This window comes from Falco rusticolus, chromosome 2, assembly GCF_015220075.1.
Source record: "Falco rusticolus isolate bFalRus1 chromosome 2, bFalRus1.pri, whole genome shotgun sequence".
Taxonomy (NCBI): domain Eukaryota; kingdom Metazoa; phylum Chordata; class Aves; order Falconiformes; family Falconidae; genus Falco; species Falco rusticolus.
The window spans coordinates 108,636,287-108,661,163 of NC_051188.1; the positions used below are offsets into that span (position 1 = coordinate 108,636,287).

At 38.9% G+C, this 24,877-nt stretch overlaps 1 protein-coding gene across 9 annotated transcripts in view; it reads left to right on the forward strand.

Moving 5' to 3' along the window:
* Positions 1-24,877, forward strand: part of ROBO2 (roundabout guidance receptor 2) — a 475,917-nt gene that overhangs the window by 400,754 nt on the left and 50,286 nt on the right. For all 9 annotated transcript variants that reach the window (XM_037377879.1, XM_037377880.1, XM_037377883.1 and 6 more), the window contains exons 16-20: positions 1,892-2,016; positions 4,769-4,940; positions 10,944-11,126; positions 21,028-21,070; positions 22,613-22,740. In XM_037377879.1, coding sequence (XP_037233776.1) covers positions 1,892-2,016; positions 4,769-4,940; positions 10,944-11,126; positions 21,028-21,070; positions 22,613-22,740 — 651 coding nt within the window. The remainder of the gene's footprint in view (positions 1-1,891; positions 2,017-4,768; positions 4,941-10,943; positions 11,127-21,027; positions 21,071-22,612; positions 22,741-24,877) is intronic.

The window sequence follows — 24,877 nt, forward strand, 5'->3', positions numbered from 1 at the left end:
TTGAGCTCAGGTCCTTGAGCCTGTGCCAGGTCAAGTGCTGAGGAGCATCTGAAGTGGGAACATAGCCAGTCTCAAAGAGGCCACGGGGAACAATAAGGGAAATCTGAATTGACTCAGGAGTTGACTACTCCTGATAGCTGTGGCTGTTTAGTTGTCTTAAACCTGCCAGATTTTAATACAAAGATGCCAGTGACTCTTCGCTTTGCAGAGAAACATCGTCCAAGGATGTTTATGCAGTCAGGAATATCTGTTAGAGATAAGTCCTTTGGCCATAGAGCTTAGCAGTGGAGTCCTTTCTGGACCAGAATGCTCCAGACCAGGGGACAGGAGTCAGAGAGCCATGACACAGGACGTGAGATGCCCAAAACCAGAGGGCTGTATAGATTTGAAGCTGGGGCAGACGTGAGTGATAAATATTTGGGTTCTGGTACAAGGTCTACTCTATGTCTTCAAAATCATCTTCCATGTTTCACATTAAATGTTTTAAGATTGCATCAAAGGTGATGACAACAGGTGGAAGAAAAATTCCGTTATGAGTTATTGAACACAAAGATACCACCCTGGAACAGAAAGTGTCTAAGCAACAGGCTGATTTGGAAAATTGTCACAGAGAGGTATCACTATGTGCTCACTTTATTAGTTCACACTTTCCGAGCCTCTTTCTCTTAGCTTTGTTGAAGACTGGATAGATGGACTGGGATAAATGAACTAGATGGATCCTAGGACCAGTTCAGTGCAGCTTGTTATCAATATTTTTTTTCTTTTTTTCCCACAGGGACTGCACTTTAATATAATACACTCTACTTTGGTGACTTAGCTAGCCACTGCGGTAGAGTTTCAACACTTGCCTAGGAGTAAGGGAGCGGAGAGGGGGCTGCTGCAAGAAATTTTAAGTGACTGAGGCAGCCCTAGGCCACAGTGCTGTGCCCTGGCAGCGATAGCTATGGTGGGAGGGCCCCCGCGTGGGGATGCAGCAGATGCTCACAGAGGGGACTTCCCTGTAGTGGAGCTGCTGTGCCAGTTCCCAAACATGTCCTGAGCCAAGGAAAGCACCCTGCTGCTGGCGTAGCTGCAAGAGGGGCTTTGCCAGCATAGCTCTGATCACTAGCAGCTACAATTTTATTTTATTTTTTTCCTTCCCCACACTTCTATCCTGCATAGCAGGGCTGGCAAGGAGTTGGCTTAAAGATCTGGCCTTGATACGCAGTGGCCAGCCAAACAGCTGTGAATGGTTGAACTGCACAGCACTCTTCTGAAGAGAAAGCAATTTACCTCAGGAAAAAGAGGACATTAAGTATATCTCAGACCTTAACTTAGCACCTCCCCTGTTCACTGGCATTTGATGTAAAGCCCTGAACACTTTAACCCTTTTCTACCTAGGAGTTGCAAGGTTTTACATTTAAGCTTGTAAAGTTAATGTCTTCCTGGAGAACAAATAGGAAAAAACCAAAATGCTTAAATGCCTGCTGCTCACATTATTATTAGACCATGTGGGGAAAGAAGAATCAAAACACTTTTCAGGCCAGGTGAAACAGCCTGACATTATGACTTAGTCGATATATCCATGGGTATCCAAACATATTATGGAAAAGAAAAGCAAACGTGAGAATAATTCCAATACAAACTTAAGAAATGCTAAATATGAACATATGAGGAGTGATTTGTATTGATTCTCCATTGCCACAAACTCCACATTGTCATTCAGTGCTGTGCTTCTCTTGAGAAAAGCTTTTTCAAAATTGTCAGTGCCTAACCAAATGTGCACACCTGGGCCTGCAGGGAATGTGAACTTTGTACACTGTCTGCCTGCCCTCACACTGCTCCAGCAAAATCTGTGCTCTAGCAAATGGACTAACATCTTGCTTCTGTTTGTTCCCTCTCATTGGTGTAGCTCCAAGTGCTCCTCCTCAGTCCGTTACTGTCCTGACAGTTGGAAACCACAACAGCACAAGCATCAGCATCTCCTGGGATCCTCCCCCTCCAGATCACCAAAACGGAGTCATCCAGGAGTATAAGGTAGAGAGGATGTCTAATAGGAGGGTTGTGTGTTTGAGGGAAAAGCCTGCCTGAATTACAGAACAATAACACTGTTTATGCATTTAGATTCTGACCGCATTTATAGCTGCCCATATAATTATATGGAAAAAGAGCACTGACTGCTTATGGGGGGGGGAGGGGGGCTGTGTTTGGGGTTTTTTTAAAGCAGTACTACTCATATTAAAAGCAAAAATAACATGAACAAGATCTGGAAGAGTGCTGTAATTGCCAGCTACTTTACAGTGCTTCTCTTTCTTGCCTTTCCCTGCTGTGGAATGAGAAAAAGGGTGTGGTTTTTTTGTTGAGGGCTTCTGCACTCTCAAGACAGGCAGTGAAGCCCCTGTCTTAGAGTGCCTTCAATTTGGCAGAAAAGATACCTCTTCTTTCCCCCGCAAAAATGCTAATCCTAGCACTTCAAGGTCAAAGTCAAGGACTGTGGCTGTGGGAGAATACAAGACTTCTTCCGAGTACTATCTCTGTCAAGATTCACGACTTAAAGTGCTAGGTTGTTTGCTGTAAGGAACAGGTTGAACACCACTGCTGTATCCAGAGTTGTATGACAGTCGCCTGCATCGATTGTATTTTCTCCTTTTTTGTTGCTATGGTGACTCAAAGTAACCACGCTTTATATATCATCTTAAATTTTGTTGTTGTCTATAATTGCCCTCTAAGCTCACTTTTGCACAAGTTATTTTCACGACATGGAAAAAGTGCAGTACGGAGGAAATGATCAGGCCAGGTTCCCCGTTGCCACGGGCTTGTGACCATGGAACACCCTGTTTGTTAAATAACTGTGCAGTGGCTGGCTTGCATACCTACCGTGAAATGTTTAATTGAAGTAGAGCACGGCAGCTTGCTTGACAGTCTCACCAAAGGTGGAAGTGGTGGATGTAGCCTATTTCACACACAAAGACGTAGTTTCTTTTCTTTTCCTTGCTGTATCTTGAGAGAACACCAAATCAAGAAGGGAGAAGGTGCCTGACTCTTAAATCAACTAATGGTTCAACCTCTTCCAGCTTATCGCTTGGTCAGAGGCATGCATAAATGCTCAAAATATTTATGCTTAGCATTGCACTTCTTGTGTTTTGCTTTTAGTCAGTATCAAGATTTATTAATCCCATATTTTATTAATCTCATTTTCATATCAATTAATAATTATCTCTTGGCTTAATTAATCTTGCTACTGACTCCAGTGTAAGTCAATATTAACCATCAAGGGCTTACAGGCAAATAAGTAAAGCACACTCCTAAACCACAAAATATGTAGATAAGAAATAAAGTGGGCTGATGGCTGATAAAAGCCATGTTCCAGGTGAGTGATCAGACCTCTAGGCTGTTTATAAAAACAGCTGGAGTCACTACCTATTTATACCCCTTCTGTGTTAGATTAGGTGGCTGGCTGAGTAGTGAGCTGGCTACAGTGAATGCAGTGTGAAGTCTAATACTTCCTTGAGTATAAAATATCTGCTGAGGTTTCACAGTACATTTTCTAACAAATTGAATGTAGATCCGTTGATTCTACTTCAAGCATCAGAGTGCCTGTAAATTCGTTTATGAATTAAATTACTTTAATTAGGGGCATCTCATAGCTGTTGTAACATAAGACCAGGACAGACAAGGAGTGAAAGAATGAATGCAATAGTTTCTTACCCTAATGGATTCTGGCCTGCAAAGAAGATCTACTAAAGCTTAGGAGAAAAAGGGTTTCTCTTGTCTTCCCAGTCTTTCTCATTGTTTTACAGAAAAAAAGATAAGGTGTGGTAAAATATTGAGCAGGGTCAAAAATAAGAGTAAAGAGAACATTGCTGTTGCTTAGACATGTCAGTTGGCTGCTGATAGTGGTTTCACCAACGGTGCTTTATTCTACTATTATGATTATGTAGTGTACATGTGATATCTTTACGTATTGATTTTCCTGAATGGTAGTAAATGCTTTCTTTAATAATACAGAAGCAGTATATGTAGATAACACTAACTGAAGGTCTTAGTTTTGAAACTTCTTGGGAAAAGCCTGTGGGAGAGTACAAGCAAGAGATATAACACTCTGAAATTATAGACCATTCTCATCACAAAATGCCAACTGATATTATAGAGTGTTTTTTCTGTTTAATTAGAAAGTAAATGAGTCAGGAACTAGTATCTGGATTCCTGAACAATGTAAGTAATCATAAAAGCAGCAGTAAAGAGTGAGTTTGTACTTGTTCCATTTCAGAAATTTCACATATCCCTGTTGTGCAGTAAAAGGAAGTTGAAAATAATTTTGAAGATTGTTTCTTTTTGGCACTTTAAAGAGGTGCTTATATTATTTGGTGTCCTTTTGCTCTTCTGTGAGAAATTAAGAATGGAAAAAAAGTGTCGTTTTTTTTAGGAAAGGTTTTGTGATAATCATATTACTGAACAAGATTTCAATTAATGTGTAACACCTCTTTAGCACTTGGATGATTCTGTTCTGTGCTTCTAAGAAGTGTAACCAGAGAGTTTGCACTTTGTGGAGAGGTAGGGTCCAGAGAGGTATTTGCAAGCAGTTTTTGCAGCTGCCTTGGTCCTGTGCTGATCTGGGATAGCTTGCTGAGCTAAATCATCCCAATTCCAGCTACTCCTGGAAAGTAACCTTGTTAGGAGGTCCAGAATAAGTGATTGTCATGCAATACCTTGATATGTCGTATCTATGTGCAATTGTTTATGTGTATGAAGAATTTCATATTTTTTAACACATCAACTTTTGTCCCAGATCTGGTGCCTAGGTAATGAGACTCGATTTCATATCAACAAAACAGTAGATGCAGCCATTCGGTCTGTAGTAATAGGTGGCCTATATCCAGGTATTCAGTACCGCGTGGAAGTTGCTGCAAGCACCAGTGCAGGTGTGGGAGTAAAAAGTGAGCCACAACCCATAATAATTGGTAAGTGATTGTCTGTTTTGTTGTTTTGTTTTGCCTGTTTTGACTTGCAGAAATGCTTTCATAAATCACTTCTGGAAGCATAAAAATCCATGGAGCAAAAGACAGGGTTTGAATAGAGCTCGTTAGTCAGCCTTTAACATATCACTGCCTGCTGACGACTGGTCTTCTCTTTGTGCAGACTTCTCACAGCCAATGGAGGGAAATCTGTTCCACAGACATTTGTGAAAATGCAGATTAGCTAGTGAAACTAATTTAAAAAAAAAAAAAATAATTTACCACTTGTGGAGGTTGATGGATTTATGGAACTAACAGCTCAAGTTCCCTTTTCCTTCTGTTCAGATTCCTGTAATATTGCCTAACTCAGACCGTTGGTGCCTAAGGCACTATTTACAGTTGGTTTTCTGAACATTAGAAGTCAGTGTTTCTCAGGTATCCCAAGCAAACGAGCTTCATCTGTCAAAGACTTAAGTCCAAATAGAGGGCAAAGGCAGTACTATCATCTCTGTCTCTGAAATGACTGTTTCTTAGTAGTGGTTTCCATGCTGAATTAATTTCCTGACCTGAGGGAAACACAGAATATGTTTCTTCTGAAATTCTTCTCAAGTATAAACTATAAAGCCTGGAACAATATGGAAAGGGTAAGAGTAGGAGAAGTAACTATATTTAGCAAAACTTAAATGAGCTGTGCAGAGCAGCAGCTCTTTTGAGTATGTAATACAGGAATTTTGTTGATTCATCTGTGTGACCTAATTTAGTTATGGCTTAAATGGGCTTTTGTTTTTTTGTGGGTCTTCTGATGTTATTAAATGTTTTCTTTCTAGAAAATGTTGTCAACACAATGACCCAAACACAGACCATTCTATTATGTGTAGACCTTTAGAAAAGGCCATCTCCTAAACATTGGTTAAATATTTAATTATATTGAGGTTCCCTATTCATCAAAACAAATTGGGGCATGTCAGCTTTGACTATATTGTCACTGGAGAAAGAAATATAAGAGTGGAGGTGAAAGTAGCACTGGTTTTTGAAAAAGGCAGCAACAGAAACCAAAGAGGGGGAAAAAAAGTTTTCTAGAACTAAAAGCAAAAAATTGATTTTTGAAGATGCAAGAAAGCTGTCATCTAATAGGCCTGAATTTTGGTCCTCTGTATAAATAACTGGTGTTGTAAGACTAGTCTGTCTTTGTATTTGCTTTGAGCAGGACTTCTTTTTCTTGTTTTGCTAGGAAGTCCATCTAGCTAGGCAGTGTACCCACTGGGCTTGTTCCAGCAAAACACTTAAGTGTGTTGCATTTTAAGCACGTGAGTAGCCTTGTGTCACTTAACATGCTGTGGGTTAAACTTGCGCCAAAGTGCTTTTCTGGATGATTCCCAGACTGCTCAGCTCTGCATCTAGGTACAGCCCTTCATCCTGACTTTTGTCTTACAAAAGTGACTGGTATAATCAAGAGTTAAATGTGGCAAGATCTGTATTGTTGCAGGAAGGAGGAGAAGGATGTTAGGATGCAAATAAAGTAGGAAAGAAAGAAAAACGTTATTTGGCATTTGGAGACTTAGCTTTACATTGTTAGACTTACAGTGATATTTATTTGTTCCTTTAAATGACCCCAGGATGTCTGCTTCAACAAGTTTGTCTGGTGGCATCCTTGCACATTTAAGTCCTTTGCATGAAAAGTGAAGGAGTCTTTTCTGTTTGGATTACATTTCTGTTCTCATTTCTGTTTTCATTTTTGGAAGCCCAAAGCTGGATGTGGTTATTACTTGTATGGTCTGAATCTCCCTTTTCTTTAGGTCCCATTTTCCTATTGCTTATGAATTGCTGGCAGTTATTTATCAGACTATAAATTTTCTTCATAAAGGCAACAGTGTTCAATTAATACCATTTCAGGAAAATTTGAGTTGGTACCACTCGATGTTTGACTGAGAATCAAGACCATAAGAAAACCAATTTTTAGGTAAATTTAAAAAAAGTACTTACATGGATTAAAATGAACTGATGAATAAACCTCAAAACATTGTCATGAATGGGAAAAAAATATTGAGTGATGTTATTATAATGGAGTCCTATATGGCCTGGTGCTTAGCTATACTATTTAACACCTTGCAAACAGAATGAACAACTGCAGAAATTGTGGATTGTGGAGAGAGCACATCAGTGATGCAGAAGAGTTAAGCCATGTTGCTAACCAGTATGACTTTCATTGTCATGAAATACAGAGTCCAGAGTATAAAAGTTGTTATTCCTAAATATAGGATGTGTTCTTCTGTTAAGAAGGGTGGGGTTTTTTCCTGAAAATAACTGATTTTCATGGTGGATAATCAACTGCTGACTTCCCACACCAATTCTAGATAGCAGACCCATGGCAATCCAGAAAGTGAAACCAGGAGAATGTAGAGCAGGAGGAAGTATATTATTTCTTCAGTTAGAAATTGTATCACTGTTACAGGAATCCTGTGCCCATACTTCAGGCAGGACACTGAAAAAAATTATGGAAGACTCAAAGAGAATTGTGAATGAAATTTTTATGATCATTATTGATATGCTAAAAAATTTCACCTGGAAAACCAGAAATAAAATTGGAGATAACAGCAATGTTGGTTAATGGTATAGCTATTATTTCTCTTCATCAGTTGGCCTGTTCACTCTTACATTCCATCATTGGCATAATAATATGAGGAACAGCTGCAAACTTTCACAGTAATAGGTACAATCGAATCTGATGTGTCTAATTAATTTTTGGTCCAACAAATTAGTTTTGTTCTTCATTACTCTCCAATGGGAGGAAGACATTATATTTCATTATGTTTTTGTCTTCAGGAACAATGGACCGTTACAGGTCGCACGCTTCCCTTGTCTATGTTCTAATTAGTTGAACTGACAGCATTGTTACAGAAACACCTGCAGTATATGAAATAGTACACTGGTACCTTGGATGACATATTTATTACTTCTGCTTAAATATTATATAAAGAAATACAAAACTAATGCTGTTTGTTTCCCCAGACCCCAATGATTATATTAATTTTATTAAATGTCAGTAGTTAACATTCATCTGTATCCAGTTTTTTTTCAATCATCGAATTCAAAAGCATATGCTATTTTGACATTTAAAGAAATTATTACTTTTGCAGTTGTAATTGTTGGGCAGTGATGAGTAAGGGCAAACATCCAGGCTGCAAACTTTAAAAGGTAATTTGGAAATAGATTGCACCTTCCCCTAGAACAGAGGGAGAGCATAAAATCCACTGAAAGCTCTCCCCAGGTGCTCTGCAGTTTGCTCTCACGTCCTCCGTTCTCTGGAGACTGGTTTCTGACCTCAGAGAAGAAAATACAATCTTCAGACTTTTTGGATGCTTAGCAGGAAGCAGTTGATCTTTTCTTGAGCCCAGGAGTGTCCGCTCCCGAAGCTGGTGTCTCTGAAGCACTTCCATGCCCACTTTTCTCCATGGCAGCAGTGATGTTACCTGTTTGCTCACCACACCGCTGCTTTTACCTCTCCTCCAAAGGGCACAGAAATTAACTGAAAGTTAATGGCAATTAGAGCAACATCAACTCCCATGCTGATTTCTACTGGAAAATCAATTGTGTTCCTGGAAAAGCATGCCATAGAGTGCCTTTTTCTATTAATTTTACTCTCAGCACTTCCTCTTTCAGCACTGGGATTGGTTCCGTGGGCAGAAAAAAAGGGGAAAATCCAATGAAAGAGCCACCGCTGCCTCCCTTCTTTTTCTTGTCACAGGTGCTCACTGAGTTTTATTCTCACTTACTGCATCAGGGCTGGAAACCATTGGGCTTTGGCAGTGGCAACACAAAATAGAAAAGTACAGGAAAGGATGGCTGCAGCTGCCAGGCTCCGACGTTAGTAAAGCTTACCAGCATGGCCAGTGTAGACTGGTACATGATACCGGTACTGGTGTACTGCCTTTTTATATATTAGCAGTTGTAGTCTGTCAGCTTCCTTCTGTGGGACCTATTTTGTTTGCGGGAGGCCTGTTTTGTTTCTTGCACAGAACGAATGAAAGCAAGCCAAGCTCCAGCACAGCCTCAACAAGTCTGTTTGCAAAAGCAGACAGTCATCATTACTAAATATTGACATGGTGCTGAAAGAGAGAAAGCTTAATAAAATCACCAAGATCATTAACAGTGCGATAACAATGTGATGCAGTGCATCGCATTTCTTCCTGAGTAGCTCGGTGCAGGTCGGAGCCCAGCTGAGGGCCTGAAGCTGCGTCTCGGCTGGGGCAGCACTGGGCAGCACTGGGGCAGAACTGGGGCAGAACTGGTCCCCACGCTGGTGGGGCAGGCTGGGGCAGGCAGGGCACGCTCAGCCCAGTGGGCCCTCTGGGAGGGATCCTCGCTCGCAACTCGCAACTCAACTGGTGTCAACTCTCGGTCTCCTGCAAAGAGGTGTCCGTGCAAATAGAACCGGAGGTGTCAGGCTTCTCACATCTGCTTTGGCCAACGACCTTGTTTGTTTGCTTTAGGCTGAAGCCAGTGTGCTGACACCGGGGCTGCTCTGTTGAAGGAAGCCAGTGGTAAATTTAGCTGTTGCTGAATTCTAGAAGAAGAATGTGTGCGTTTTCACAGCAAGGCATAATGCTACAATATTTTTAATAATTTCCTCTGAATGACCATTTCAGTGTTTTATTGCCATATTCTACTACCTTTATATGTGTGCGATAGACTCTCCTAATTGAGAATCAGAGTGTTTGCATCTTTTTTTGTCTCAGTAGAGTCTCACTACTCTTGCAGCTCTTCAGCATGCATACAGGCATCTGATAACACTGCATAAACATTTCCAGGATTGAGCTACATAAATGCTTTCACCAGAAATGATGGATAATTCCTTCACCAATTTCAAAACTGCAGATGTGGGCAGTTTATATCAAAAGTACATATAATCACTATTCATATTTTTTTGCAGAAAAAAAGTTTGGCATTTTCTAATTTTAAAACTAACCATTTTTGACAAGGGAAGGTTTGAAGTAGAAAAGTGCTGGCCCTAGAGCTATATGCTTTAGCATTTCCTGAATTTCCATTCACATTTTTTTGAATGTTCATTTTCAAGCCAGCCATCAAGCTTTCCTTTTAGAAAAGTTCCTTTTTAGAGAAAGAGTGGGAAAATCCAATGGGAGCATCTACTGAAATTTACAATTTTCTAATGTAATATATACAATTTAAGATCCTATATAGTAATTTTTGATTCATGTCACTTTAATTGGTATTCCTCTTCATAATTATTGCTTACAGGTTGATGTTAAGAATTTTTCATGCATAGTCTAGGTGAAAAAAGCAGTATCTGTTGCTGTGATTGTTTAGAACTTACAGTTAATTACATGATTTTCTGCTTTGTGTCAAAGCTGTTGCAATGAGGATTGTTTTCCCCTTGAAATAATAGCTGGAAAATGCATCTTTGCCACTTCTGAAAAGATACATATTTTAATTTTTATTTTTTACTTTAAGTTTGGAAATTCTAGCATGCTCCAAAGACAAATGAGTTAAGTAAGAATTTTTGGCATGCTGACAACAATGAGAGAAAGAACTGTCTTTTGATTTGTGGTATATTTTGTATGTGGAATTCTCATTTGGAAAAAGCTATTTATTGATTGCTTGACTTATTTATTTCTTAATTGGTTTCCTGGGATCCATTTTCTCATCACTGTGTTCTGTCTATACTTATATAAAAACAAACCAACAAACGTGTATTGTTTAAAAAAAAAGCTCTGGACTATCATCAGTTAGATTACTTGGGAGAGTGCTAAAGAGATATCTTTTCAAATATATGTTTGCAAAATCACAATGGATTATGGATTTACTTTCTAGAAGCATTTGTTTTCAGGTGTGCATTGGTACTCATTACAGCTTTCCTACTGTAGATAATTCTTTTGAGGTGTATTACCATTTGTGGTTTTTTGGGGTTTTTTTTATTTTCATTTGCAGTACTTGGTTCCTGTTTGTATTACAGAATCTGTAATAACATTCACTCAAATTTCTTTTCTGCAGGAGGTCGTAACGAAGTTGTCATCACTGAAAATAATAACAGCATAACTGAGCAAATCACTGATGTGGTCAAACAGCCTGCCTTTATAGCTGGCATTGGTGGTGCGTGTTGGGTAATTCTGATGGGTTTCAGCATCTGGCTGTACTGGCGCAGAAAGAAGAGGAAGGGACTCAGCAATTACGCTGGTAAGAGCAGGAACTATTTGTTACTATCTCATCAGTTTCTATCATGAAGAGAACAGGTCCTGTTAAACCTACTTAAAACCCATGTTGAACTTAACAGCAAAGGTGGCCTGGGTGAATTTTGTATGCTTGTTTTAAATGTATGCTGTGAAAATGCTGGTGTATGAGAAGCTTTAAATGCATTGCTCAGTACCACATTTCATCATTATCATAAGACAGTCTTTGTTTTCACATCTCCAGCACATCTAGCATTAAAAAGTGCAAAGAGGATTAACCATAACCTCTTGCTCCTTGCTCAGAAGGCACTCTGTTAGTGGTCCAGTTCCATTTATGTGCTCAAATGTGAATTAAGTCTAGACCCTTACAAGGAAGGTTAGAAAGAGTATTTGGTCATTTTCTTCATTCCCATGCATTTCCATGTCTTCGAAGCCATGTGCATGGGAAATGAACAGAGGTGCTTAATTAGTGAATCTGTATCTACAGCTGGAGAAGCGTGTGATGTATTAGAGAAGCGTGGTCAAATTTTACCTGTGGCAGAAGCCATAAAATATTCCATCTTGGTGGTAGAACACCTTGGAATTCCCTCACAGTGTGATCCCTCTTTCACTAAATGTGTTGCTCCAGTTACAAATTAGGTTTTTAAAACTACATTTGCAAAAATAAATACAGTTGCCAAATGAAAATATTTTCTTCCTCCCTCAACCTGTATGTTCTGTGTATTATTCTGTGCTTCAAGATTCTGATGGATTTTTAGGAAGTCAGATGAATTACCATAAAATGGGGCACTCTGAAACCTAATTTTACATAGAAAAGCTTTTCTTCAAATATTGGGGCAGGTTGTCTTGTAGAGCTTATTAACATTTAAAAAGAGAAAACATTTCTTTTTTGAGTGAGATTTGCACAGTTGTGGATGCAGCATATTGAACGTAAACATTATATCACCCTAAACTTACACTTAGCACTCTTCTATTTACAAGTTATCACGTGTGAACCCAAGGACACAGGTTCCCTAGGTGGCTGAGCATCTCTAATAACTTGCCAAAACCAAATTCGTTCAACGTTCATTCCCTGCTCATAGCCAAAGAGTCCTGTGCCCCCTTCTCTTGGCATTAGCCATCATCAGACTCCTCAGTGTCCTGACTGGGCTCACCAAACCAGAAGGAAACTATTCTATGCTGTTTTTCAATCCTTCCTGGATTAGTTTTTCACTGGCTTAGTGAAACTGAGCAGCCCAAGAAGAAATCAGATGAGCAGTGGAAGCAGAGGGAGGAGAGACCCTTTCGGTGGCTCTTGGACTGACAGGTTTCTGTGGAACCTCACCTTGCATCACCACGTGGCCTGTATCATTCATAGGTTAAGCTTTTTGTAGAAGTGTTTTTTCTTTCCCTTAACAGCAATGGCTTTCTACTCTTTGAGGGGTGGGGTGGTGTTAATTGAGAAACTCATATATATCACACACACCTACACATGTGTTTATATGAAATATCAGTCTAGATCCCAAGATTTGTCATATTAAGAGACAGCTGTTTTCCTGTTATTCCTCTTAGGAAACAGTCTTATACATAAAATTTTGGACACAAGCTAAGTTTACTCTTTTTTTAAGAAGCAGAATTATTAGTCCTGTATGTGAGTTTGCATGTTGGGGGTGGGGCAGGGAGAGATTAAGAGCAAAGTCTTTTATACTTTAAAATGCGTAGCTGTAAATAATTATAATAGTCATTATAAACAGTGTGTCTCCTGCAACTCATTCCTTCTCGTGATGTTTGCTGCATCTAAGTGTGATGTGAACATTGCATCATGACACACAATTGCCATCATCAGAATTATGAAATAGTGTATGCTTTCAGCAAGGAAAGTTGATAGCAGATCATGCTTCAGATTTCATCCTGTTTACAAATCAGAGAACAGCATGTCCACACAGAAAAACTTCAAATGTGACTGTCAAAATTCACTGCTCACCTTTCCAACCATCATTTCTCATTGGCTGCTGGCTGGTTAGTGCTTTAAGCTCAACTGTTAATGTCCTGTTTATGATATTCAACCACAACTGAGTAAATTCCAGAGGAAACTCGTGCCCTGCAATCGGTGCTTATTATCAGGGTGTGTAACTCACAATGTGTTTGCTTTCTTGTTTTGCAGTTCAGTCCTTCACCTTCACCCCTGCAGGTACTGTCCATTAGTCTGTCTCTTACCTCACCAACACATCATTGCAAACATTAGCTATATAAGTGTTTGTGAACATGTGAGATATGCAGAATTAAAATATAAGGAGAAATACCTCTGTTGCCTATCTACGATAAAAACGTAGCATTCATTCTCCTAGTGATTCCATGGGAACAGAAAATGTATCTCCATTAATGTCTCTGTCATTATAATTCTGCATACTTCTTACTCATCTAACTCCTCAAAATAATGCAGTTACGAAACTAATTTGCAGGGCAAGATGCTTGAACTAACTTAACATAAACAAGCATTAGTCCCTATGTAACTGAATTCTGATTTTAAAGCTCAAAAAAAGTATCTCAAACATTTTTTAAGATATAACTGGAGAAATGCAACTTTCTTCCACTTTAGCTGTTAGTTGTATATACATTGGCCTTACCATGAGGTGTTCAGATCTTCAAGCAATTCAGTGATTAACCTATGCATGCATTGCCTTTATAGTGTTTTTGAAGTTCAAAAATTTGCTTTTTTTCTGCCTACACAATTCAAAGCTGGTATCCTAGTTTTTGTATCTTTAATAAACATAGCATACGGTAGACCATTATCGTAAGGATGATTAAAAATATGTAAAGAATAAATGAACTGTGGCTGAAACAGCAGGTTGCAAACAGCTTAGTTAACATATGGATAGCCAGAAAAAAATAGAGTATACAATTAATAGTAATAATTAATACAAATAATTAGCTTCTGCTCTCATAACTAAGCTCGAAATTCAAACCCTCAAAATTAATTATACCTCAGTGTTACAGTGTAAAAGGCTGATAAATCTCAGCATTTTCCAGCAGAGAAGTTTTCTGTGTGTAGCTTGGCCCCTCAGTTGCACTAACCAAAGCTCGCTCTTCTCGTGTCCCCTTGGCCACCCATGTGATAGAGCCAGTCTTCCTACTGCTGAACTGGTCCTCAGGCTCCGCTTGGTGCTTTCTCACTCTTGCTTGTCTTCAGCCACAGCTTGAGTGTTCAGTTTAGCCGGAAAGAGCAGATGAACGAAGGTGGTGTCTGCCCCAGGGCCCTGTGACATTGTGAGGGAGAAGTCACCTCATGAAGAAGCTCTGGGGGCTCAGAAATTGCTCTTCTGGCTTCTGGGCAGGTTTGTTCAGTTTGTCTCAGTTGTGGCACAATACATCCTACCCTAAATGCTTTACTTGCTTTTCTTTGAGGCAAAACAGGTCTTTTTTTTTTTTTTTTTTTTTTTTTTTTTTCCAAAATGAAGTAGTGTGTCTTTGCATTTGGTTCCTATGCCTATGCCACGGTCAGCTGTCTGTAACTGTAGTGAATTTTTCCATTGCCTTTGTAGCATACATTGGCACGACACAGGGCTGTGCTGGAGCCACGGTGACTGTGCATGATTCAGTGCAGTTGATCCACATGTGCTGGGCGACTAGGCTATGTCAGAGGCACTGCCAAAAATTTACTTTTTTAAAAATAGTTTTGACACCTCACGGACTTTATAGAACTATAACTGCTGTTTCCTGGCCTATAATAATTTCTGGAGGCACTGAGAACCTAAGGCATCCAGTAGTCAAATCCAAAAAATACATAATTAGTTTTGTTTTTTTTAAAATTTGGTTCTTAAGTTCTTTTTTGTCTTTATACCCAGAGTTCCCTAAGAAATATTGTTAGTTTTCTAATATTTGAGTTTGCCATTGGTAACATCTCTTCGACAAACATACCTACGCTTTTGGAGGTTTGGTGACACTCACAACCGCATGTTCACAGAATCACAGAACATTCAGGGTTGGAAGGGACCTCTGGAGATCATCTAGTCCACCCCCTGCTGAAGCAGGGGCACCTACAGCAGGTTGCACAGAGTCACGTCCAGGCAGGTTCTGAATGTCTCCAGAGGACCCTCCACAGCCTCCCTGGGCAGCCTGTACCAGGGCTTTGTCACCCTCAGAGTAAAAACATTTTTCCTCATATTCAGATGGAATTTCTTGTGTTGCAGCTTGTACCCATTGCCCCATGTACTTTCACTGGGCGCCACTGACAAGAGCGTGGCCCCATGCTCCTGACACTTGCCCTTAAGTCTGTAGAAGGCTTGTCCCTGATCAGGTGGCCTGTAGCAGACACCCACAACAGTGTCCCCCATGTTGGCCTGCCCCTTAATCTTTACCCATAAGCTCTCAACTCATTCTGCATCCACCCCCAGGGAGAGCTCAATCCGTTCCAGTTGCTCCCTTGCATAAAGAACAACTCCACCACCTCTTCTTGGTGGCCTGTCTTTCCTAAAAAGCATACAGCCATCCACGGCAGCATTCCGGTTATGTGAGTTTGTTCCCTTTAAAGTTGTGATTCATAAACAGTTTCGTTTCAGATCTAAATGTTTAGACAGTGGTATGTAGCTTTCAGAATCCCATCAGATACAGCTGTCAATAAAGTTTTACTAAAGATGAATTTTTCCTAGTATACTCAGATTTTAGAAGGTGCATACTTTTTGTTTAGATACCTGCTTTAAATTCTTCCTTCAGAAAGTTTCGGAATGTGCAGATTTGACTGTGTAGAAAGAGAATTGAATGTATTAGTGGAACATTCATATACTTAGTCTATTTCAGACACAAAACAAAAACGTATTTTTTTCAGTTATTTCTGATTAAATTTGTTTTGTTTTGGTTTTCTTCAGTTGTACTTGTATATGTGTAGAACTTAAAAAACTAAAAATAATCTAAAAGTCTGGATTCTGCAGTTATATAATTACTTGCTAAAAATGTTCTTTTTGGGTAATTTTCAGCTTATGGGTCATTCACTGGAACTATTTGTTATTTGTATTTTTTTATTAGGCACCTAAGAGGTATAATTTCTGCTGTGTGACTAAACTACTGTAGCACTCTGTGCACAAGAGCAAACAGCAAATGACACGCAATTGGTAAAGATTTGTACCAGAGAAGAATAATTGATCGAGTTAAATTCGTTAAGCTTTCTGTCTTTGTGAACATTTTCATAAGCACTGATCAATTGCTCAGATGGTCACAAATAAAGTGACGTTGAAAATCATAGCTAAATCTTTTTACTTGCTATCAGTTGAACTGATTTCAGAAGTTACTGAGCCACAATTCTGTACACCCCTGTTCCTCCATTTCCCTTTCCCCCATCATGACTCCCCAGGCACTGATTCGCAGTAATACCAGTACTACGAAATATATGATTTTCAACTATGTTAGTTAGATTACTACTGGTAAGTGGTAGTGTCATCATCTGCAGCTCTACAAGAAGTATACTTTTTCAAGACCGTGACATACTATCAGCAAACGCAAATCTGGCACAGAGGCACTAAATACAAATGTTGCCCCTTTTCGGTCATCTGTTCTATGAAATAAAGGATGGACTGGTCTTACTTCTGTGAGTTTCTGTGAAAGCTAAAGTACTGCTGCATTGTTTTGGTATTTTTTTTTTATGCTTACCCTCTACTCAGATTGCCTGGATATAAACACACACTGTAAGTTTCTACATGGTATAAGAAAAGATAGATCACACAGAAGAAATATCTGACCACTTCTCATATAACAGATAAATTATTTCATTCCCATATTACAGTGACAGAACGGAATTTGTTTATTTTGGACTGGAAGTTACAATTCTCTTTTCATATATTGATATAAGGACTTATACAGCAAAGGCATGGAACCCATTTGTAGAAATAAGAGAAATTTCATTTATCTGCTTATCTTTCCTGTGCCCTCAAACTCATTGTTGTGCCAGTACCCACTCACCTGAATACTCAGGTGTTTTCAAGTGTCTAGACCATCAGTCATGCAATCAAAATAAATATGTATTTTCACTTATGAGTAGGTAAGCTTATTTAGTGATTAGTGCTCCTTGGGATTAAAGATTTCATGAAACTGAGTAAACAAAACCAAATGAAAAATAGATAGAGAATTATGGAATGCCACACATTTTATGTGCAACTCCTGAAACTGTTAAATGAGGATAAATTATTTGACAGAATCATCCAAAGGTAGACAGAAGATTTGATGGAATTTTTATATTCTGATTATCTGTTCTGTGTTAATGCTTATTAAAAGAGAATTAATCTGCATTCATATTTGAGGAACAGCTTATCAGAAAAGGAATGAGTCTTGACTGGCAACATTAAAGTTTTCATTTGCAGTAGGAAAATGTGGCCTACTAGAGATAGTCATAAAGAAAGCTTTCTAAAGCTTTCTTGCCTCAGAATGTCAACTTACTGTACATTCGTATTTTTCCAGTTCTAGCAGGCATGAAGATTAAGTTTAACCTTGTCAGACAATATTAGTAAATGGTTTGGGTACCTCCTTATATATTTAACAAAAAGCATGTGAAAAGCTCCTTAACATATGCTGTTTTTCATACAAATATATACAATGTAATTTACTTAAATATTTATGCATTTAAAATGCATTTTGGATTATATTTCTGCATTTTTATAGTCCTTGAAGTATAAGCTGGTGGGGATTCCTTCAAAGGCTTTTTATGCAGAGAATATTTTTTTCATCTCCTTTTGAAAACCAATCTCATCCCTGCAGGTCTTCAGCCTTTTTAAGAACATATATCAGATGCAAAGAGTGCTGAAAGAGCTTTTTTGCTTCCTCAGTGATAAAAAGCAAGGGAGATGGGTGGGTCAGTGGTAGGGACATCCTTCCCTTCCTCCTCTTATGTTACCCCTTGAAATTGCTCTGCTTCTTTTTGAAGTGGAGACAGGATGAATAAAGCCAGCTGTCTGTGTGTTTTATTTTTACAGTGACATCTACAAGCCTGCATTGCATTAAGTATGCTCCTATTCAGGCGTTTAGACTTGTTTTGTAATTGCAGAAATCAAACTGCTGGCAAAAATGCTGACAAAACGTACGGCAGGAATGATAAACATAGTGCTTGTGTTGGCAGCCTGACCATATCTTCTGTTGTTAGCTGTCTTTCCTTTCACAATATTGATGCTAAAAGAAAGGCACCTTCTCTATCCAGCCTCAGGTAGCCCATTTATGGGTGCCATCAGGAATATGATTTTTTTTTCTGTAACATCCTGATGACATGTCCACATTTCAAGAGTAATTTTAGCAAGCTTAGTTGTTACACCAGAGCCTTTTCCACCAAGAACAGTAACTAAGATACTTCCTTGTTTGTTTTCTCATGAAGATGATAACCATCTGTGCACTGGTATATAGGGTGGAGGGTGAATGAAAGAACCTGTATTCCTTCCCCGTTGCGGACACATCACATAAGCCAGGCATAGTCTTCCCCAGGAAAAACAACATCACTGCAAGACAAGTTCTGAACCTTTCTTCTAAAAACGATGTTTGTATTGGGAGGGTGTAAGATTATTTAACATGGGGAAAAAAAATCAGGAAACAGTTGCTACCACCAGGATACACAGATAGAAAAGTAAATGCTGTGATACCTGTCTCTTCTCAACAAGCGTATATGCTACAGCCAATCTGCAGCAATTATGGCTCTAGTGAAGAGGGTTTGATGTCGTGTCTTGATATGTTTCTCGCAGCATGCCTGGGAGTTTCTTCCATACCTCACTGCACAGCAAGTAAAATGTGCCTGGCAAACCTTGCTGCAGTCTCATACTAGCTCCCCCATTTTAGCTTTGTTTTATAAAGGTACACAAGGGATATAAATATTTTGAAGACCACAGGTATAGATTTTTTCCCCATATGACATGCATAGTTAAAATCTCACACACCTGTATGTGCTGTACAAGTGATGACAACATTACTTTACAATAGTCTAAACAAGAGCATTAATCCCAAGAAGTTTTCAGAAAATATGTTTTACTGGAATTCCCTTAAATCTGTAAACTTTATTTATAAGGGTTGTTACTGAATGTGCCTTTGTTTCCCATTTTCCTTACTTCTTGTCACTTTGACACGTGTGGAAAGTTGGAGAAATGGAGTATTAAATTTGAAGGGGGGGAGGGGAAAGGAAATAGCATCTAATGTACTTTTGACCAACAAGCTTTGAAACACAGCCAGGCAGTACCCACCTCTTTGCATATTCACACGTGATATCCACAGCACTTCAGATTATTCACTCTTAAGTAACGAGTGATACAGTCAGTTGACAGCCTGTTAGAAGCAATGTGAATGAAAGTAGCTTCAGCTCTGAAATTAATTAGCTGCAATGTTTTACAATGTCTTGTTTCTCAAAACAGACTTTTATTTAATACTTCCCATACTTGCATTTTTATTTTCTTTTCATTAATTGTTTTGATCACATGCTTTCAAAATTCAGCTATTAACCATTTTGATTTGACATATGACTGCAGTGATTTTCTGATATTGATATTAGTCTGTTCTGCAGTGAAGGATAATTAATCACCCTACCCAAGCACTCTTCCAGCAGGGCTTCCAGAGGGGCCAGTTTTTCCCCTTTGCTGAATGCAGACTGTGAAATTACCTAGGAGTTAATAAAGTGACAAGGATACTATAAGTTGTCAGAAGTATTTTCCCAGTGAGTTTACGTCATTGCTTTTTTTTTTTTTTTTTTTTTTTTTAATGATCACAGCATTTCTATTGCTTGTAGTAATTTTGTCTCATTAGAATGGTGTATAATAGGAAGCCTAATCTTGAATTAGTGTAGTTTGGACCAATATTTGGAAAATCATGCAGATACTCTGGGAGCTATAATTTAACGATGGGAATATCTGTCTTACAAAGGTAAATACTATTTCCAAAACAAGGACTATTTTAAATTAAACTGGCCACAGACTCTTCCATTTCTCCCTGAAATCCAAACCTTCATCTTGTCAGGGGCCTGTGAGGATGCAGGTGTCCAGGACATTGATACAATTTAATAGTCTGCCTTATCTATGCCTGGCAATAAATAATGAGATATTGCCACTGAGAACCAGAGTAGTCTGTTGGCCTTGATTCAAAATATTTGCCAGTGCTTAAAAAAGGAGCATCAAATGTTGTCTATTAGCATCTCACCAGTAATGTGGGTTTACCTATATTGCCCTGAAATGTAATCCTGTTATTAAGATAGATAAGAAACAGGCTGGTTTTTGTCAAACACCCATGAACAGAGCCATAAAAACAATTGTGTGCCTCTGAATATGTCCTTGGCATCCCCCATGGCAAGACTGGAAACGCTTTTTCTTCCCAGTGATACTGGCGTGTATGCATTTATGTGTGGGTGCTCGTTCTTATACTGTACTTCTAATGGAAATGGTACAGCTGTATGCTTTTTTTTTCACCCCTTCAGCTTTAATAGAGCTGCCACCTCTTTGTATTTGTCCTGGGAAATGGCATATTTGTGTGGTGACATTATATTACTGCATTACGACATGATGTTATTAACTCACTGGTGCAATGTCATTATGTGCTGAAGCAAAAGCATGCCAAGAAAACAATTTCATCACATGGCTCAGGCTTGCAACGCAAAGTCATATGAAGAAGGCTGTGCTAAATTCAGGCCTTTTGCCCAGGCGGCCGGCCGGTTTGCCTTGCAAGCTACAGAGCAAATTGATGTTAATCAGTAACATGCAGTGAAATCCTCAACAAATTGTAACCCTAATGTGTTTTATCCTTTTCTTATAATTTCTGTACTTTATTATGTGATGATGCCAAGGGGCCTCCAATGTCAGACACTGAGCAGTTTGAATTTTACTTTTAATTATTACTAATGGATTTTTCCCTGTCTTATATGTGTGTGCATATATGTGTGTGTGTGTATGTTTGTTTGTTTTGTTTTTCCAACCAAAACACAGTCACTTTCCAAAGAGGAGATGGAGGACTAATGAGCAATGGAAGGTATGTTTCTTTGCATAAAGGTCTTTCCATCATATTTATTTCTAAAATTAGGGATCTGAAAAATGCACTTGGGTGATAACTGATCATTGGGAAGACTGACAACACTAGGAGGAGTTAAGTAGCTTACCACAAGGTTTAATGACCTATCTGTTGTGCACTTTGGAGGAATCAAGCCCAGATGTTTCATATCTCCCAGATGCCCTGGAAGAAATGAGTAGTAAATATCACAAGGAATGTGTTCATTTGTTACCAGGATGTTTATTGCATTAATTAGACATTAGCAAATGAAGTTGCTGTTGTTTAAGACTCCTTATTGGCTCCCCCTAAATTGCTGTGAGTGAACAATTACACTTAATCGATCACAAAATAAATGATTCATGGATGATGAATAGGCTGTAGATTGATAGGACTGGATTCCACAACTTTGGCTACTCAATTGAAATTGATAAAAGCTGATAACGGGCCCATATATCCTCATCTATTTTCTCTTTGCCAATATGGAGATTGTAATTAGGCCCTGGTAATAACTTCCAATCTCCCATTTAATCAATATTTTAGCAAAAAGAGATTAAGCCTAATGAGAGCGAGTAGATGTGGCAAGAAAGCGGCTGGGTCTTCTTATTGTCGTTTCCATAGAAACCGATGTTTCTCTTAGGGATTGTACCAGGCGGGGGTCTATAACATACAATGATTGGAGATGTTGCTCCAACTTCATGAGTACATTAATAACCTAGAAAAGCCGCAGAACGGTGGATAGGTTTTAGTTTTCGTTTGGGGGAAAAGGGTGTCTTTAGGAAATGATTTGTTTTTCCTGTTAAATACAAACACAAACAACCCACCTGCCTTGCTAAATTTCTGGCTGTGTATGCTGGGGTGAGAGAGACGCGGTGCCTTCTGGCCTGAGTGTACCTTCTTTCAACATACTCGCTGTTTAATACCGCACTCAAAGCTGGGAGTTACAGGGACGTAAAAGCCACGCAGCAGTGGCAGATAAAGATAGCTGTGGACTTTCCATTAATCCTACTCAGACCTGTTTGCCTCTAAACCATCCAAGAGCGCTCAGAGAAAGAGTTACCAGCCTGTAGATGACAGGCGTGCATTTAGGATGCAAGGCAAGGAAGAAATAGTAGCCCAAAGTCCTGGAAATGGCTGATATGGAGCAATCAGTTTGAGTGATGGCTCCCTTGAGGTGGTAATTTATCATGCAGCCCTGGTGTAGGATCCCATGATGGTGCTGCCTAACCCCTGTTTCACACAGACAACGGAGTTCATTTGGATTCTGGCAGAATCACGACGGATGCCTAGTCCCAGTTCTACTGACAAAGTTGATTTGTATATAACCTTAATTAACTGCTCAAGGTCTTTAAATCATCAAAGGCTACACAATTTTAATTTGAAATAAATTGAAGTCTCCTAAATATTTGTTACCTATGGTGTTAGGAGAACAGCGATACAGGGTCAATCACTAGTTCTCTAAGATATTTTAATTTTGTAAATATATATGTATTTGTGTGCATATCTTTTTTTCTTATTCTGCTTCAGCCGACCAGGTCTGTTGAATGCAAGTGACCCCAGTTATCCTTGGCTTGCAGACTCTTGGCCTGCCACAAGTCTGCCAGTAAACAACAGCACTAGTGGACCCAATGATCTTGGCAATTTTGGTCGTGGAGGTAGGTTTCGTTTTATTCAGTCAGTGTATAAAATATAATAGGCTTCTGTTAGTTAACATCTATGATAAACACTGTAATATTTTTATCATTATAGTTCTTTATATGTTTGACTTAAGTTTTGGTTTAAAATTGACTTTAAAATGTTCATTTTGCTTTGTCTCTTTTTACTTCTTCAAAACGTAGGTCTAGTTTGTAACGTACCCCACAGTGGTGAGACAGGATCTGCTTATCATCTCGAGAGAAATGTATTTGTTGCTCAGGCTTATTCCCTTTTGTATGACGATGAGCAATCTGCTGTGCAGGGCAATGTAGCCAGGGATAGAGGATGTCATAAGAGCAGAGGACTCCTCGGGGCATGCAGGAAGGATGTTCCTTCAGCAGGAGAAGGACGGAAGAATACTGTTGCTGTCATCTTGCCCATCCCCTTCCTGCTGAGGGACTGCTCTTGGTCTCAGCCACAATCCACGAAGAAGGCCTCGCAACGTTCGTGCTTATTGGCAGAATGAATACATAAAAGGAAACTATTTAGGTTTTTTAGGGTTTTATTTCCATTTTGAGTTGAGGGGGCCCCTTTGGGGATATGAGGTAATGATTTATAATTATGGTGATGAATCTCTAGAGGGGTTATTTTCTTTCAAACATTCTACTCAAATGGGACTTTCAAGATACATGGTTGGGATTTTTAGAAGTCGTAGTAATACTGACATCTGTCTGTTACTTCTTGGTTTCTATGATTTTATAACAGTTCTGCATAGTGGTGTTCAGAACAAAACTTCCTAATATAAATGTGTATAAAAATATTTTTAAAACATAAATAAGCCAATAAAAATCAAGACAACTGTATATATTAAAAATATATGAAAATGCAAAACATCTAGAAACCCATCAAACTGATAAATGTGGAAAGAATTCAGTTGTGAACTATAGCAGAATCTGCTTCTGAAGACCATCCCCGTACACTGGTTATATGTTCCCATGCAGAACTTCTTGCCTGTAGTTTTACTACTGTGACTTAAAATTATAACAAAACGCTCTAGATTTATTTTCCATATAAAAATATTCTAAAGGTCTTTTTTTACAAAAATATTATAAAATAAGCAAAACTTTTGGTAATATTTAGAAGGCAACTGGATATATACCAGCTGCTTTGTCATTAATATCTTGAAAACAAAACCCTTCAGTACTTTTCCATCTTTTCAGAAGCTCACATGATACAGAAAAATTACCATTTGCTTTTAGCATTTGGCTCTATATGACTGAAACTGGAAGCATGTTTTAAAGCTTTTGGCTTCAATGTGGATGAGGCACAGGTTCAAATTTGTCCAAGAGATGCAACAGTTATATTTTGAAATTCAACAGCTTGGTTCCACCCATGATCTTTACAGTTGTGCTGACCGTTTTTTTCTGGCTGTTTTGGGACCACTTATCCCTTTCTGTTTCAGCAGTTGAGTTTGGATGCTTCTACATTAAAGATGGATTACAAGTCAGATGTCTTTTAACATGAATTAACTGTATAGATAGAGCTTGAGCCTCTTTTACTGGTTAAAAGGTCTGTGATAAGACCTTTGTAAAAATTTTGAAAACAGTAAGGTGGCAATCAATCACTCTGGAAATTCAGAAGCTGAGGCAGGCAGGTCTAACATTGTCTTTAAGAGTGAAATCCACATTGTGTCCTAGATGGGCATTTGGGAGCAAGGCTATGAGTGGGAAGCACAGGTGAGGTTGTGAGTCCTGTAAGGCCACAAAGTGGTACTGCATCTCCCAAGGCAGCAAGGCAGAGCTTCCATAAGAAAGTATTTCAGCACCATTTCATTTATCTCAAGAGTTACAGAGCAATGTAGATCTTGGAGAGTTTTTGGGAAAGCATCCAGTAGGAAATGTGTGTTCATCTTTGGTCTGAAATGTACAATGTGGGTTTTTTGCTAGAACAACTTGGTGGGAAAATCGCACTTGATTTTTACTAGGTGATTATGGCACTTTGTCAAATAGCACTTTAATAGCTCTTTGAGGTAAAAAAAGTAGTCTGTGGTTGTACTGAGAATTCCCAGAATGTTTGGAGAACCACAGCTTATTAGTAAGAATGACTGAAAATTCTTGGCTAGTGGGAAGCTATGCAACTTCCCTTTCAGGCCAGTGC